The sequence below is a fragment of the Leptosomus discolor genome, chromosome 1 (genome assembly GCF_034619465.1).
Source record: "Leptosomus discolor isolate bLepDis1 chromosome 1, bLepDis1.hap2, whole genome shotgun sequence".
NCBI lineage: Eukaryota > Metazoa > Chordata > Aves > Leptosomiformes > Leptosomidae > Leptosomus > Leptosomus discolor.
The window spans coordinates 161,268,569-161,285,120 of record NC_141391.1 but is presented as its reverse complement, the minus strand read 5'-3'; the positions used below and the strand labels follow the sequence as shown (position 1 = coordinate 161,285,120).

Genomic DNA, 16,552 nt, shown 5'->3' with positions numbered 1-16,552 from the left:
AGTGACTAGTAGACTTGGTAGACTCAGAAAGAACTGAGTCTACCAAGTATTTATTGTAGGACAGAATCCATGTCTTCTTATTGTGTGAGCTTGCAATATGAGAAAAGAATGAAGAAGTAAATGTACGTTTCCAGGGACGTGCATGGATTCTTTCAGCTGAGTAGCAACAAGAAACAATCCTAACCTGTGACGAGAACTCAGCCTTCCAATTCTTCTTCCTTCTGCTCTTCAAGCTCAAAGCCTTCTTAATGAACTGCAATGGTGCTCTGGTTTTTACCTTTCCTTAAAAGTATCATGCTCAACCACATAGCTTTGTAGAAATGATACCAAAGAAACTATTTCTTTTTCTTTTTTTCGTGGTGATTGTTGAGATTGAGAGTAGATTGGGTGGGTTTGAAACCACGGACCGCGTCATTCACTACTGAAATTCAAGACCTTTTGGCCATCTCACGTTGCTGTCTCAAAAGTATAACAAACTCACCTACTCAGGTATGTTACAGAGCTGAGACTGCTTTCCACATTAAGAAAGCATGGGGAAAACTCCTTTGAAATTGACTTTATTGACTTTCAGATTCCTGAATGCCACTTCCCTACACCAGAAACAGCTGGCTGAGCCCTTGAATAATCATTACAGCCAACGAATACCTTAATGACTCACAAGCCCTTCTAGGAGAGCAGACTCTGCCATTTTGCTTTCCCTAAAGCCGAAGCAGTTCCTTACCTGGATCCAGAGCTGTCTGTGAGGCAGATGATTGAACTTGACAGGTGACTCTCCCTGTCCAGCCTCCTCCTACAGCACCAGAACCCTCTGATGCAGAAACCAGCAAAACCACACTTCCCTCAAACTGGAGACAGAAGGTATAAACCAACCACAGGATTTTCTTGACAAGTAAGTCTTCAAAATAATTACTCTATCTTCTATGCACTTCAAATGCCACTTTCAAAGCAGCAGACCACGCCCTTTCAAGGAAAGCCTGTGTATTTGCCTGTAAAATAGGAAGTCTACACTTCCTATTTTAGCCCCCAAAGCACTTACTTAAGACGGGACTGTTTAACTGGAAAGGGAGAGGAAGGAAGTTTGTCATTGCAAATCAACACGTTAACAGTTACCAGGGCATGGGACTAATGTCTTTTCTGAAAAAAAAAAAAGAAAAAAAAAGAAAAAAAAAAAAAGATGCTTGACTGCAGCAGAAGTGAGAAAGACTACGAAAGAATACTCTGGTTTTTACTCCAGGGCTGTTTCTTGCTTTACTCTAGGCAAGGCAATCTTCAAAGCAGGGATCATTTTGTACTTTGTTTGTACATATATGGGGAGGCGGGGAAAGCAAGAACTACCTGTTATCTCTGTAACCCCTGAATTTGACTAATATTTAAATACTAATTACGTACATAGAGGAAATAAAAGTGGTGAGAAGAGTTGATCTGAAGTTACCCTACATCCAAGGCAGCCACGCTGTTTTAAATCCAGATTTAAAACTTGGCCAGCCCCCTAGCTTTCAATAAGAACAACTATAGGAAAGTTGGGTGGCCATAAGGGAAAACACACTCAGGTTTGCGCTCTCAGGGCTAAACTATGGGGACTAAGATGAGTCCCCAGATGCACACTCTAACTGCCAGAGTCTGCCTGTCCTGCACTGCTACTACCCCTTTTCTAAATCCCTGTAGTACTGACCAAAACCATAAGTAGCACAGTTAGGCTCTCACCAGCACCACATCAATATACAAGGGAAAAAATATGTACTGTGAATAAGGGAAACATGCAGTGCAAGAAGGAGGATACGAGAGTATCTGAGGAAGTTGTGTGTCATTGGGACCATCAGGAGGTGTGCATATAAAACCTGCAGACAAGGAGGGGAATATGTGACTTTGCTGGATGGGCAGAATTTACTTTGCTTTACAGTATAAAGGCACAAAGGAATTCTCCCGCTCCGATTTTCAGAGGTCAGTAAGTTGATGTGTGTTCTTCCCCGCCCTTAGAAAAAAGGTTTCTTGTTTCCCAGCAGAGGTTTTCCTTCCCTTTCACTCAAACAGTTCCTCCATCTTTAGACAGACTTGCTGAGTTGCTGGTTACACCATAGGATCTAGCTGCCAGGGAAAATCTTCAGACGTTGTTTGCTCTGTTGAACTCCAGGAACAGGTAACAAGTAGCCCTGCATGCCAGAAGCTTTGCAGGCCGTGCATGCCAGTTAGGTTTCAAACTGTCAACGCATTCTCTTGTGCATCACAAGGTGTAAGATTACTAACATTATCATTGTATATCGCTCCATCTCCTTACTAAACCGCATCACTACAATGCCTTTGAAGCGGGAAGTTACATTTTGTAACACTTTAGGAAAATGGTGTCAACTAAAACCATCCATCATTGGGAAAAAGGTTGACATAACCCATCTCTCTTCTGCAGACAGGTAGCCTACCTCTGAAATGTAATACGCATGGATTCTTCAGGTGGGACCTTGGTACCTGGAAAGCAGATACGGCCTGTAGCACATCTTACAACTCGTTGTAAGGACAGTGTATTTTCTTATACAAGTCTGTACAGGATTGGCCTACTGCTAGAACGAGGCACTTAATAAAATGATTTATGGATCCAAATATAGCCAATTATATGCTTATCTTTAAATATAAATGCTTTCCTTTATTTCCAATACACTTATATGCATAAATGCAGGGCTACAGATAACAGATTATTAAAGGTTATATATATAAATAGGTTTAGATATATACACCAAGAAGAATAAAAGACAAGTTTAAAGGATAAGTCACCTTAAATACTTTTGTTGTTGTTGAAGATCTTACTATGGCATTACTGGTAATATCCAAGAAAAAGAGAAAACATTATTTTGCTGGTTTGGGGAGGTTTGGTAGTTTAGTTATGCATCATTTTTTAATTGTTTCTTAGCCTTCAAATACTTGTCGCTCTTCCCTTTTATCTGCACAAATTTTAGCATTAGGTCAAAACCAAAGTTTTTTTTAAATGAGGAATTGTAGCTTAATACCACAGAAACTAACAGTCAAATCCAAAGCACAGTGTTTGAAAACTCTTTTAATTTCTTCCTTTTTTCTGATTATATTTATACTTCGTGGTATCTTTTTAACACCATGACTGCATGGTGGTTTTTAAAATACAGTATTTTATGTATCAAACAATTTATGTAACACGTACATAACTTGTTTTTCTTACAAGCAGCAATAAATTTGTTCAAGAAGAAAATATTTTAATTGTGTGACCATTAAAGATATTATTGCAAGATATATTTTTTTTTTCGATAATGATCTCCTCCTTAAGGAAAGCTGAGCAGGTAACAATCAACTCTTCTTCAAAATTATCTCACTTTCATGCAAAAAAAAAAAAAAAAAAGGAGCAGAATTATTTCATCGCCCCACAAAAAGCCTTTTGTATAGAAATTGATAAAATAAACTCATATGTAACTTAATTTGTTGAAGAATCTGATACAGTAATTCCTTGTTAGTTCTGCTTTGCAATGAGGTGTCAGAAAACAGATGATAAACAGAGAAGAAAATGTATTTGAATAGGCATCACACACAAGTTTTCCCAGAATGCAGAAAGAAGTAGACTGTACAATTACAACAGGGTCTATGAGGAACACCACAAGTGTACTAGGTTTGATTCACAGAATTCAAAATAATGATCAGTAGAAGAAAAAAGCAAAGGTGGGCTGCAATTTCTTCACCAAAATATGAAAATGTTTTCTTGATGCTTCCAGAACAAACTCTGAATGCCCAGTCAGACTACAACCTGACAGAAATAATTGTGCATTCACAAGCACAAACCTTCTTATCAGCAAATGAAGAGAAAATTATGGCAGTCTAGAAAAAAAAGCTTATGAAGACATTCTGGACAAATGATTAGCTGTTGGAGCAAGAATAGAGATTAGAGCAGGTCTTGGAGCTCAGGACACTAAACCTCTGTTGCAGGCTAACACTGACTTACTTTGGCGGGTGATTTTATTTCTCTATTCCTCACTTTCTCTGGTCTCTACGTAGATGTCTGTATTACAGAGGAGTGCTAAAAAGCTGAAGAAGCTAACTAAGTACAGGTTTTACATTGAATGGTAATATATTACTAAAAATTACTCTCTTCAAGCTCACTTGAAAGGCTTGTTAAAGGAAATTATCTGCAGAGAGGGATTACGGAAGGACTGTATAGATACCTACTGGAACATCTCTATATAGCACTTACGTTGGTCTTACTGTTTGAGTAGAACCTATTCCTGGACTATTACTGTAGACACTCAAGTCATCTTTGTGAGTGATGTGCAACTTCCAAGGGAAGAAATGCTTCTCAGAGGGCCTTCTCCTGCTCTGAGACACCATGAGTTCAACATCCTGATCGGAGAGCAGTCGGATCAGATCACCATCAAGGTCCCGGTAATTCAAAACAATGTCATCTTGGTCAAACTCCTGCCTGGCAGAAAAGAAATTGATTGATCCCCAGAAATCAAGGAATGCCTGGGAGGTGCTGCATGATGAACAACACACTGGCAATCTAATACATTCTGATAAAAGCCACACAAAGCCTTGGGTGTCTTGGCTTCCTGGTACAACTAGTACTAGAAATCATACAGCCACATTCATGCTGTGTTGTGTTTAAACTAAGAAATCTGTCAGAACCAAGAACCTCTTCCAGTAACACCACATGCACAGCATAATTAATCTGTGACTTTGATGCAATTCCCATACATAATTGTTGACTGTATTTACTACTCACTTTTGCCTACTTATGGTCACTTTTTTGAGAGGAGGGCAGGTTATAAATGGAAGAATATTAGCGTAGGTGTTCTGTTACCAATATTTGATGTTCTAATGCTTTAATGTTCAACGTTAGACTAATCTAGTTTAACACTAGTTTAACAGGAGTTAGGAGGCGGTGTCCTGCATCCTGAAGAAGTATATTAGAGAAAGGATCCTTGCATGGGGGTATGGCTCTGATCTTAGAACAAGAAATGGAAACTTCTACCCAGCATAATTGAGTTAGAAATAGTATTCCATACTTACTGACAATACCAAGGCAGACTAGTGTCTGCACAGACAGCCCTGGGCCAAGTCAAAGTACAACTTCTTCAGGACACCTAAAAACTATTTCACATGCAAAACATGGTGATGACCAAGTAGAATACAGAAAATCTAGGACTGGAAGGAACTTGACAAATGTTTAAATTATATTAAACATACAACTAACTGCTTGCATTGTACCTCATCAGTTCCATGAGATCTTTGAATGATGGAATGTTGCTCAGATCCTCTTCCACTGAGATATCCCTGTAATAAGAACAAATCTAATCATTCCTTATCATTAGAAGAGAATTGTCAGCATTTTTTCAGCAGTAAACTGGAAGACTATTTTCTTATTACCTGATAGTGCTCACAGTCTCATCATGGTAATAACAGCGAACTTTATTAACTGTGTCTTCCTGCTGTGGTAAATCTTTTATGATCTTCACAAAAGCACATGGGAAAATCCCAGTGGCATCATCAACTGTTCCCTGGAATAATAGGAAGCATTAGGATGAAGAAGACCATACCATTTTGGCCATGTACAATAAATTCTGGAATTCAATTAATTTCCATGGAAACAACAGTAAGAATTTTTCTACTATAATCATGAATAAACAGGCTATGGAAGTGACCTGATGGCATCTCTACAAAAAGATTACACAATTGCATAGTCAAATACAAGGCAGGGGAGTGAAACACTGTGCAAAAAATGGAAGTCAGATGGTTACTAAGAAGGCTGTGGTGTTTGAGCAAAAAGAGATATCATATCAGCAAACACACAGTATGTTCTCCTCATCCTTTTTCAGAACACTGCTGCATTGCCCAAGTTCTCTCTAATCAGGCTGACGTGTGTTGTGGTACAAAGCATAAAGCATACAGCAACTCACCCTGAGGCAAGAAACCAATTAATTGCTGAAATGGAGTTTCCATCTCCTTTCTTGGCCTTTTTGTGTTCTAATCACTTCCACAGAATTTAGAAACATTCCAGCAGAAGCAAATGCAAATGAAAACTGAAGTCTAGAGGGCAGAAAATTTGTAAGCTAAAAGCCATCAAGGAAGGAAACAATTTCAAATTTGGAGTTAAGGATTTATTCTTGACAGTAAGACCTAATTATGATACAGTTTCTCCTTGAAAGGAGGAGACAGGTCCCAGGGACTACGAGAGCCCTTTCTACTCATATATTTCAAGGTATGCTAATAACTCAGTACTGCTATTGCAGTCTTACCTCCAACCAGTCTTTGTTTACTCTGCTGAGTAGATAGATCAAGTCTCCCTTCTTGAAGCTGAGTTCCAGTTTACTGGTTCCAGAAAAATCAAACAGTGCCTATGGAAAGTAATAACACTGAAATTATTAATTCACAGAATTACAGAAGTGAATCTTTCTTTCTGTTCTGTTCTTGGGGTGAGAGCGTAAAGCAGCACGATAGCATGCACTTTGTCATCACAGATGTATTTCTGGGGTAAGGTCATATATATTACTGCAGTCTACAGTTCTCACAATTTCTCCTACTTAGCACACACAAAAATGCTTTGAAGTAGTGAAAGCACTAGGATAAGCATGGCTCTGAAAGAGCTACATGCTAGGATTCTTTAAGTGGCAGGACACTGAGCACCAAAGAAATAAATATAAAGAAGTTGAAAATACTTAGGAGCAAGTAAGTCAACAGAGCTGAAGACAACTGACAACCTGAAAACTGAAAAAATAAATATTATTTCTGGTTTCTGTTTTACAGCTTTCAGATTTGCTGCAAAATATCACAAAGATCCTTTAAAAATTGCAGAAGTGTTGTGCCCTAATATAAGGGTAACTAACTGTTGTTTTTACATCTAGCTTTCAGGCCTGTATGTTGAACTGAGAGATTTGGGGAAGTCTGGGAAATTGACATGTACTTAAAATGGAACTTAGATGACCTCTTCAGGGGGGGAAAAAAAAAAAAAAAAAAAAAAAGGAGGTAACCACATGCTACTACCCTAACAAGCTGTTCTTGAATAATTAAAGTGTCTGATTTATCAAAAATGCACATCTCCTCCATTGTCCTTAGAGAACATGGTAGCCATTTGAAGGCTCTTAGAGGAGCAAAAGTGAAAAGGTATTCTTTGTTCTGATTGAGAAGGGTCTTTTGGTCTTGTTAATGCCAAGAGTTCACCTAATACAAAAAAAGACAATGGCTATTTAATAGCTCTTTCAAGAGCCTTTTTTCATTTATTGAAAAGCTTTGGTAGGTATATTCAATATTAATAAATTAATACATAAAACCCAAGAGATATGACTGATTCAAGACCTGTCATACTCAGTGTACAACACAAAAACAACAAACCTCAAAGCACTTGCATGGGTTTTGTAATCTTACATGGCAAAGTCACATGTTCCAGGAAGCAAGGCTATACTCAGACAAGTACTGGTTACAGAGCAGTTCCATGTGCTTAATACCAAGACAATACACAGCAAAAGACAGGGGTATAGGCATTTTTCAGTACACCTATGGTACAGAAGATACTAGTCCATTGAAGTTCCCACTGACTGGAAGAGGGGAAATATAACCCCCATATAGGGAAAAAAGGAAGACGGGGGAACTACAGGCCAGTCAGTCTCACCTCTGTGCCTGGCAAGACCATGGAGCAGATCTTCCTGGAAACTATGCTAGGGCACATGGAAATAAAGAGGTCATTGGTGACAGCCAACATGGCTTCACTAAGGGCAAATTGTGCCCGACCAATTTGGTGGCCTTCTATGACAGTGTTACAGCATTGGTGGATAAGGGAAGAACAACTGATGTCATCTACCTGGACTTGTGCAAAGCATTCAACACAATCCTGCATGACATCCTTGTCTCTAAACTGGAGAGACATGGACTTGATGGTTGGACCACTCAGTGGATAAGGAATTGGCTGGGTGGTCACACTCAAAGAGTCACACTCATGGTCAACAGTTTGATGTCCAAGTGGAGACCAGTGACGAGTGGCGTTCCCCAGAGGTCAGTATTGGGATGGGCACTGTTTAACATCTTTGTCAGCAACACGGACAGCAGCATCGAGTGCACCCTCAGCAAGTTTGCTGATACACCAAGCTGTGTGGTGCAGTTGACACGCTGGAGGGAAGGGAGGCCATCCAGAAGGACCTGAACAGGCTGGAGAGGTGGGCCCATGCAAACCTCATGAAGTTCAACAAGGTGAAGTGTAAGGTCCTGCACATGAGTTGGAGCAATCCCAAGCACAAATACGGGCTGGGCAGAGAATGGATCAAGAGCAGGCCTGCGGAGAAGGACTTGGGCGTGCTGGCAGATGAAAAACTGAGTATGAGCCAGCAATGTACACTCACAGCCCAGAAAGCAAATTGCATCCTGGGCTGCATCAAAAGAAGTGTGGCCAGCAGGTCAAGGGAGGTGATTCTCCCCCCTCTGCTCTGCTGTGGTGAGACCCCACTTGCAGTGCTGTGTTCAGCTCTGGGGCCCCCAGCATAAGAGAGACATGGACCTGCTCAAGCGGGTCCAGAGGAGGGCCACAAAGATGATCAGGGAGCTGAAGACCTTCCCTGTAAGGACAGGCTGAGAGAGTTGGGCCTGTTTGGCATGGAGAAGTCTCCATGGAGACCTTATTGCAGCCTTCCAGTGCTTAAAGGGGGCCTACAGGAAAGATGGGGAGTGACTCTTTATCAGAGAGTGTAGTGATAGGAGAAGGAGTAATGATTTCGAACTGCAAGAGGGTAGATTTAGATTAGATGTAAGGAAGAAGTTCTTCACTGTGAGGTTGGTGAGACACTGGCACAGGCTGCCCAGAGAAGCTGTGGCTGCCCCCTCCCTGGCAGTGTCCAAGGCCAGGTTGGATGGGGCTTTGAGCAACCTGGTCTAGTGGACGGTGTCCCTGCCCATGGCAGGGGTGTTGGAACTAGATGATCTTTAAGGTCCCTTCCAACCGAAACCATCCTATGAATCTATGATACTAAGATGCTTTACCTGTAAAGCTTTTAAACATATGCTGGAGCTTCTGCTTGTTTTAAATTTAATTTAGGGTCATCACTGTGTAAATGTGGACCCTTTGGCAGTAAACTGTATATCACTGCCAATTTTGAACCTCCTATCTTTCTGACTTCACAGTGGATCTTCTTATTACTCAAGTAAGGAGGAACATAACACTTATTTCCACCCCTTGTTTCATTCCCTGATGTTAAAATCAGCTGCTTTCCTGTGTCGATCTCACTTTCCCTTCTTTCCCCCTGCTCTAATTGGAAAAGGCAACTTGATAGATGAGACACCAAAGTAAAACAGAGTTTAATCTCCTATCCTATGACAGATTGTGCAGAGTACTCACCTCAGCCCGTGGAGTTGCCGTGCGGTCAAAAATAGGTACTTGAGGTGAAATGCTTTTACTGCAAAGAAAGGAGACAACTGGGAGGTAAATATGTCTTTCTAGTCATCAAAAATACTAGTGATTCTATGATTCTGTGATCAGTAGTACAGTGTCTGCATTTTCATTTTTTAACTGGCAGGCAAGCCATAGATCACCAGAGAAACTGCATGAGAATCTGTGCAGCAGTGAAGTAAATAAATATGGATGCAACAACATTGCCCTAGTTCTCTCAGTTTCAAGCAGCAGCAATCTGATGATGTCTGCTGCTGAGAACAGATGGAATTTTCATACAGTCAGTATCCTGAAACTCTCTTCCACAGCACTGCTCAGCCCCCCTACTATGCCTTCTGGGCATCCCTGTTTCTAGCATTTATGGCATTTGGTTCAAACTCTGCCAGCATACACACATCAGTTTTTGCACCGTTTGAGGTAAGTGAAAAGGAAGTGGGCCCATCTTTGTTATGTTGAAAGAAGAATTAATTTGTCTGAAGGGTAATGAAGTATGATGTCTACTTAGCAGTTATCCAAAGGGGTGTCAATGCTGCTATGTAGGACAGGGCCCTGTTTAGACAAAGGATAGGAACAAATTAAGTATTCAGTTTCATTTAGTGTCTGAACTGGATCTCACCAAATTCAGTGCCAAAACTCACATTTGACTTCAGTGTGCAAGCCTATGTCCTTAAGCTTAGCCTGTATATTCTGCACATTATTATAGATATTACCATTAAAGAATTACCAACAGATAGAGCTGAGCAGCATTTTTTTAAAAGCAAGCTATACTCTTATTTTTGAATTTTCCTTTAATACGAGTACCACATTCACTTTAAAAATTCGAGATTACTGAAAACAAGAAATACCTGTGTTCACTCTACCACAAAGATCCTCATATTAGGAATTCATGGATTCACTTGGGAAACACAGTGGTGATCCTCATCTCTCTCTTCCCCCAAAACTGGACAGCATCTCTTACATCAAGCAATGCTGAAAAACACATCAATCACTTACACTCGGCGTGTCCGTGGGCGAAGCCGTCTCAGTCTGCGAGGCACCTGTTCACTATCAAAGACTGAGTGGTAGAAGAACAGCCGTACCTCTTCGTCCATCAACACCCAAACGGGTAGGCAGAGTAGGTTCTGTGCCAAGAGCAAGTAGGAAGCAGAGTGTAACAGTGGGAGAGACCAATTCTCTATTTATTTACATGTAAGAAATATGCCTCTCTGACCTACAGGATCATGAAGGATATGCATTACTGCCAGAAATCTCCCTCCTCTCCCTTCTCACTCAGCAGGACATGGCTGAACAGCTGACAGTTTCTCCTGTTTACTCCTGGAGTTGGCCAATATATCACTTCACTCTTTGTACCTGATTTACTGCAGAAGGAGTAAATTGCTCTTTGTGTTTCCCTTCAGACATGAATGACTATAGAAAGAAGGCAATCTTAAGTACCAGAAGTCCTGACCAGTACTTCAGACTTTTAGTGATTTAAAGTCAAGTCTTCAGTTAACCTGCACACAAAGAATTTCTCTTCTCAGTGTTACTGGCTGTGTCTTCACTGTAGAACAGGTACACGCAGAAGCCCACCCCACCCTCCTAGTCCCTTAGGTGCACATACCAACTCCATATTTGTGCAATACCTGGAGATTCACCATTTCGTCATACATCTTGGGTTTCTTTTGTAAGGATATCTACCTATATATGAAGGCAGGGAGTGAGCCTTTTTGAACTGTGTATTCCAGCAGATCCTAGTCTGAACAATCTGGGGAACAGGACTGCAGGTTGTCCCACAGTATGGACACTGTGTCGTCAGGAAAAACAATACAGAGAGAAGCAGATACCTACAACAGTACTGTCTCTCTTTTATCTGATTTCAAGGGGTAAGTATCTGCAGTGCTCAGTGCAATCTCTACCTTAAAATTAAGTTTTACCTTCATGTAGACATTTAGGATAGGAATCCTGTTTTCAGCAATTTCCTTTTTGGCCCCAACATAAACTTTTCCTGGAAAATATGTGACAGTTACTGAAGGAAAAATAAATGGAGGCTGTCAGAGAAATCAGAAGAAAATAGGATCCCAAAGAAAATCCATATTTTCTAAAGGATTTTAGGTTTCTAAGTGAACTTTACCACAAATGGAGGGACTGCCAATGGAACTTGACTTCTCCAGCATCCACACCCAGGTAATAGTTCCTTGTCACAACTATTTCCCTACAATGTACTCCTCTTTAGGACAGCTTGAGGCTGAGAAATCTGCTAATCATGTACAGATTTGGTACTGACAGCTTACCTGGCAATATGGGGAGTGTGCAGGTAAAAGGGCTATTTTTGCTCTCTGCCCCATATCTCTCCTCCAGTTTGGTGTGCAGGGCATAGAACTGACGATAGCGTCGGAAAATCAGGTATCTGCCTCCACCTTTAACCCTTACTTCAATGACAAACATCTGAAACAGAGAAGAGGCATTCAGGCTAATGTTCATACTTATAAATACTTACCAAATGAAAGTGAGGCATACAATAGGAACATAAGATCAGTGCTCTGGTAGTGCGAATATTGTCTTAGGGGCAGAGTGGAAAGCAAGCCTTCAACTAAGCCTCTGCAGACTCAAGTACTAGAAAATAAGTTATCACCAGACAGTGTGGTGTATGTGTGGGTCCAGCTTTCCTATGGACCATGTCCCTGTGGCCACTTTCTATTACATAATCTTAAAAGGAAACCTGAAATGACCAGATGCTACTTCATGATAACACAAACAAAACCTATTAGGGAGGTAAACACAAATATTTTACAGTAGGATGCTTTGGACATCTAAATCTATAGACAGACATCTAAATGAACTGATTTTCAGAGTTGAAGGCATTCACACTCCTTTTTGACTCTAAAGTACACCATTTCAGAAATTATGGTCTGATCTCCTCCAATTATTAGCTTATTTCTTATCTCTTGCCAAAATTGCTTTGCTCTAAAGGAGCCCACAATTTCCATGCACTGACCTCTGAGTCACATTGCAGCCAGATCCTTCAGAAAACATAAGGACAGAGCAATCAAACATCACTATATTCCAGAGTAAAACCTGCATACTGCAGTGAGAAGGTTTTATGAGCAATGTCTCCAGTCAAAACAGCTTTCCCTGAAGAAGTCAGACCTGGTCTTATCCAAAACCCCTCTTCAGAAAATCTCACAATACTTTTCTCTACTATTCCCTTCCTGTGTGCTCTTTCATGACTTATTAATATGATAATTTCTGTGGAGATGGGAGTGTCTAACTTGCCAGTACCATGCAATAATGAAGACAAGACCCTGCCCTTCTACCCTCTTTTAATTCCTTTCCCATTATCTTCACCAAAGGTACAGCACAGGAAATAACTCAGAAATTAAGTAAGATTTTAGAAAACAAGCAATGTTAGAGGATACTTCCGTCACCTTTCACCCAGACAAATTTTTTGACTAGATCTGCGATAGACTAACCTCCATTCCAGAAAAAAAGACGCACTGAGAAGTTCTCTGCATGGAACTATTCATGCCAAAAAGCAACTACAACAGATTAACTGAATTTTGCTTCGCACAACCAAACCAGTCACAGATAAGGGCATACAGAGACAGTATAAATCTCCCTTCTTACATAATAATTAGTAAAGCCTTTCTTCTCTTCAATATCTGCAATGTTAGCTGAAACAGGTACATCATCTGGGAGCTGATCAAAGTCACTGTGAAACAAGAACAAAAGATTCTCGTTACTCAGACTGGCATCAGCCCTCAGAAGTCTCTCTGCCATACAGAACGAAGATAGTTAGGCAACATCACATTATCTAGTATGAAAACCATTAAGTTAGAAACTCGTGGCGTCATTCTCTTCCTCTGGATGTCTGATCTTGAGATGTCAAATTTCTGTAAGTTCAGCAGAAGTCAGTGACCATTGTGAAGACTCATCAAGCCTGAAAAACATCCCTATCATTCCTAGACTTGCTAGAGTAGCAGGACTACAAAAGAAACACATAAGCTGGTAAGCTTTTCCTGAGAAATGTGATCAACTGTGGATGCATTCTTAATCCTTCCTACAACATCCAGTAGACTTGCAATAATAAATGCAGCAATATCTCTTATTCTAAAGAGATCATCATTATATACCATGATTTATGCTGTTATTATTACTGTATTACTGTAGGGAATAGGAAACCATACTGAGAAAAGAGCTGCTTGTGCCAGGTGCTGTAGAAACTGACAGCACAAAGCTAATTCCTAAAAACCTTACACTCTATGTGTATGATACATACGATATACCCTATACACATAAGATAAGAAACAACAGAAGGATAAGCACAAACAGAATAAAAAAGCAAAGACACAAAGACATAGTATTATTCTATATCATAACTAGTGGTGTCTGCACCAGCTGTTAAAATGTTAAGTTTTCTTGTAAACATTACAGTAAAGCAGACTCTTAAAGAGGCTTTGAAAAAAAGAATGAGTAGCCTAGCAAATATTTGTAGAGGGAGACCTCCCAGTCACAGCAGATAACCTGAAGCAAGCACAAAGATACTTGTCTGAAAATGTCAAAAATGTGTGAAGGAACACATGGTAGTAGGGGCACGGTTAGAATAAGCTTTGCAGATTCTAGAAAGTATTGGATTTTAAGCAAGAGAGAAGGAAGGATCCCTGCAGGAGCACCTAAAGAGCAGCCATATGGCCATGCTCTCATGTTTCTTGTCTATATTGTCCACACAATAAACCAGCATGGATTGGCAGGTGCTTTTTCCTCTGGTAACTTCTCCCTGGTACAACATCTTTGACAAACAGAAGACAAATTCACCTTTGCTTCAATCTTACAACTCAATGTTGTTAGAGTGGTATTTATATTAACACTTAAGTAAAAAAAGATCAAGAATGAGGAAGAAAGGATAACAAATGACGTAGAGAGAAAGAGAAATTTTTAAAAGGATCATCTAAGAAATGCCAAGCTGATGTAATGTTACATATTCTGATAATATGAAAAACATGGCAGTTGGCTCAGTTTATTCTGCTAGGACAATATCGCAAGCAGGGACTTCCACAATGCATAGCCTATCCGGAAGGCTAAAGTAATGATGCAAAGTGTTGCAATAGCTTGCTGTACGAGAACGCCATGAATCAGCACCACCCACAATGCTGTAGATACTACCACTTACTGTGAAGAGGGATGTGGTTATGAAGATCAAGAGATATAATTAGTCATATCACAAACACTCATATCACAAACCCAGTAAAAGGGAAACTGTTTGCAGCTATAAAGAGGACAATGACCCACTATTGTCCTAGGTGATGAATATTCCCCACAAAAAGAAGAAAGTCCACTCCAACTTAAGAAATGGTCTGCTCCACTCTGAGTAGCCTAATAGTTTGGAAGCTACAATAATAAGAAGCCTTTTAGAATCATCAAAGAAGCTCATATCCAAATTAAATTAACAGATCGTAGCAGTTACATGAAGGCTTGTGGGAGGGCGGGAGGAAGAAGAGACACATTACCTCTTTTCTCGCAGCTGTCGGGGAAGAGACATGATTTTCAGCCTAAATCCAGATGACTAAACTCTATTCCTCCACTTCTTGGGCAGTTCCTGGTTGAATAGGATGAACACAGTCAAAGCAATTCTCCCTGAGCGAATCAAGACTCCTTTGCAAGGCCTCAGAGATCTTTTTTTAATGTTTCAGTGTCAGACGATTTCTTCTGTACTTCCCCACCCCCATGAGATTGAGGAAGTACTAGAGAAAAAACAGTCATAAAGACCGTTTTGTGATGTCTGTCATGTATCGAAACTGCTGCAGTTGAGAAACAAAAAGCCCAACAAGAACCAGCAACTATGAGCCACATAATACGTTGTCCACCTCTTCACTAAAACATTTGCCTCTGTGGAAGCCAGAATGAGTGAGCTCAACAAATTCTGTATTGCCCCGAGTAAAATGTCCCCATATACACCTCTACACTAACGTTTGTAAACTAGGATGAATGCTTCAGATCCCTTCTCGAGGCTCTATGATTCCTGAGAATCCTCCTTTCCATGGACCAAGAGCCAGGAGGTGGAGTTAAAGAATAAATTTTCAAGATGGAGCAGAAAGTATGGTCAGGAAATTCAACCTTGTCAAACATATGGGCATCAGGGTATCAGGCACAGGAGATAAGGAAATTAATTTTGAAGGATGGATCAATGCAAGTGAAACAGCAGAGGTCTTTTCAGCTTCATGTGCTCAAAACAATCCACATTTGCCACCTACAAAGACAGGGTAATGGCTCACCCAAAGAAAACCCTGACTGCACTGACTTGTACACAAAGGGTAGGGATATAGCATTTGTGTAACATCAGAAGACAATCTTTCAAGATGAAAATAAAAGGAAGAAGGTGACGAGGAAACCATCCTTTCCTAACAGTGCGGATAAGTTGCAGCATAGCTTATCTGCCTTAGTCAAAAGCTGTCATGGGTAGTATCTTTGCCTCCCCATTTCAGTCTTTGACTCTCTTCCATTTTCATGTTCAATACTTATTTAGTTCCTTCTTCTCCTCCTGCTGTCAAGCACAAAAATTCTCATCTGAATGGAGCAAAAGTCAACAAGCATCTTTCAAAATAAAACTTCATCTACAACCGTAATCATCAGCCTTGAAAGTGAACTGCATTTCACGTCATTTTAATAAAGTAATTTCTTCACCCACCTCTTTTCTGTGGATAACTGAAGGCACATGTATAGAATTTGAGAGGGGATATAGTGTCTCCTGATCAGAAGGGACCAGGAGAAGCTACAAAATTCTGAACTGTATTTTCTGAGTGATCTGCTACTCTGTGCCACCCACACAGACTTAACAGAATAGTTTTAAGTGCTGATGTTGGATATAAGTATGTCCCCAGACCTTCATCCTCTGCTGTGTATCCCATTTTCTTGATTAGGCCTGCTAAATGTTCGGTCCTCATGTAACTTGAAGTCAGGCTCATTATTCTCTCCGCTTTGCCTTGAACAGACAGACAATAATCAAATTTTCTAACTGCAATCCTCTTGCTTTCTCCTGACTTTCAGAAGGAAATAGAAACAGATCACCTTGACCACAACTTTTAGTCACAAGACCAATATATATGAATGCATGAAAATTCAGAGGGGCCCTCCCAACACATACAAAATATTTGGAAAGCACAACAACTGTGCAAACTTTAACAGAAGTGAAAGAGAAAAGCT

At 40.3% G+C, this 16,552-nt stretch overlaps 1 protein-coding gene across 1 annotated transcript; it reads right to left on the bottom strand.

The window, feature by feature from the left end:
• Positions 1-4,197: 4,197 nt before the first annotated feature.
• On the bottom strand, positions 4,198-14,891 carry NCF4 (neutrophil cytosolic factor 4). The gene is made up of 10 exons (XM_009947653.2): positions 14,860-14,891; positions 12,980-13,064; positions 11,647-11,800; positions 11,290-11,360; positions 10,370-10,497; positions 9,326-9,383; positions 6,243-6,341; positions 5,374-5,504; positions 5,215-5,280; positions 4,198-4,426 (listed from the first exon to the last, which is right to left on the bottom strand). The coding sequence occupies exons 1-10, from the start codon at positions 14,889-14,891 to the stop codon at positions 4,198-4,200; spliced, it is 1,053 nt and encodes a 350-aa protein (XP_009945955.1).
• Positions 14,892-16,552: the final 1,661 nt, after the last annotated feature.

Coding starts and splice junctions, on each gene's coding strand:
- NCF4 (XM_009947653.2), bottom strand. CDS start 14,891: ATGTCTCTTCCCCGACAGCTGCGAGAAAAGAG. Junction 13,065..14,859: donor CGACAGCTGCGAGAAAAGAG/GTAATGTGTCTC, acceptor CTTGTTTCACAG/TGACTTTGATCAGCTCCCAG. Junction 9,384..10,369: donor CGCCCACGGACACGCCGAGT/GTAAGTGATTGA, acceptor CTTTCTTTGCAG/TAAAAGCATTTCACCTCAAG.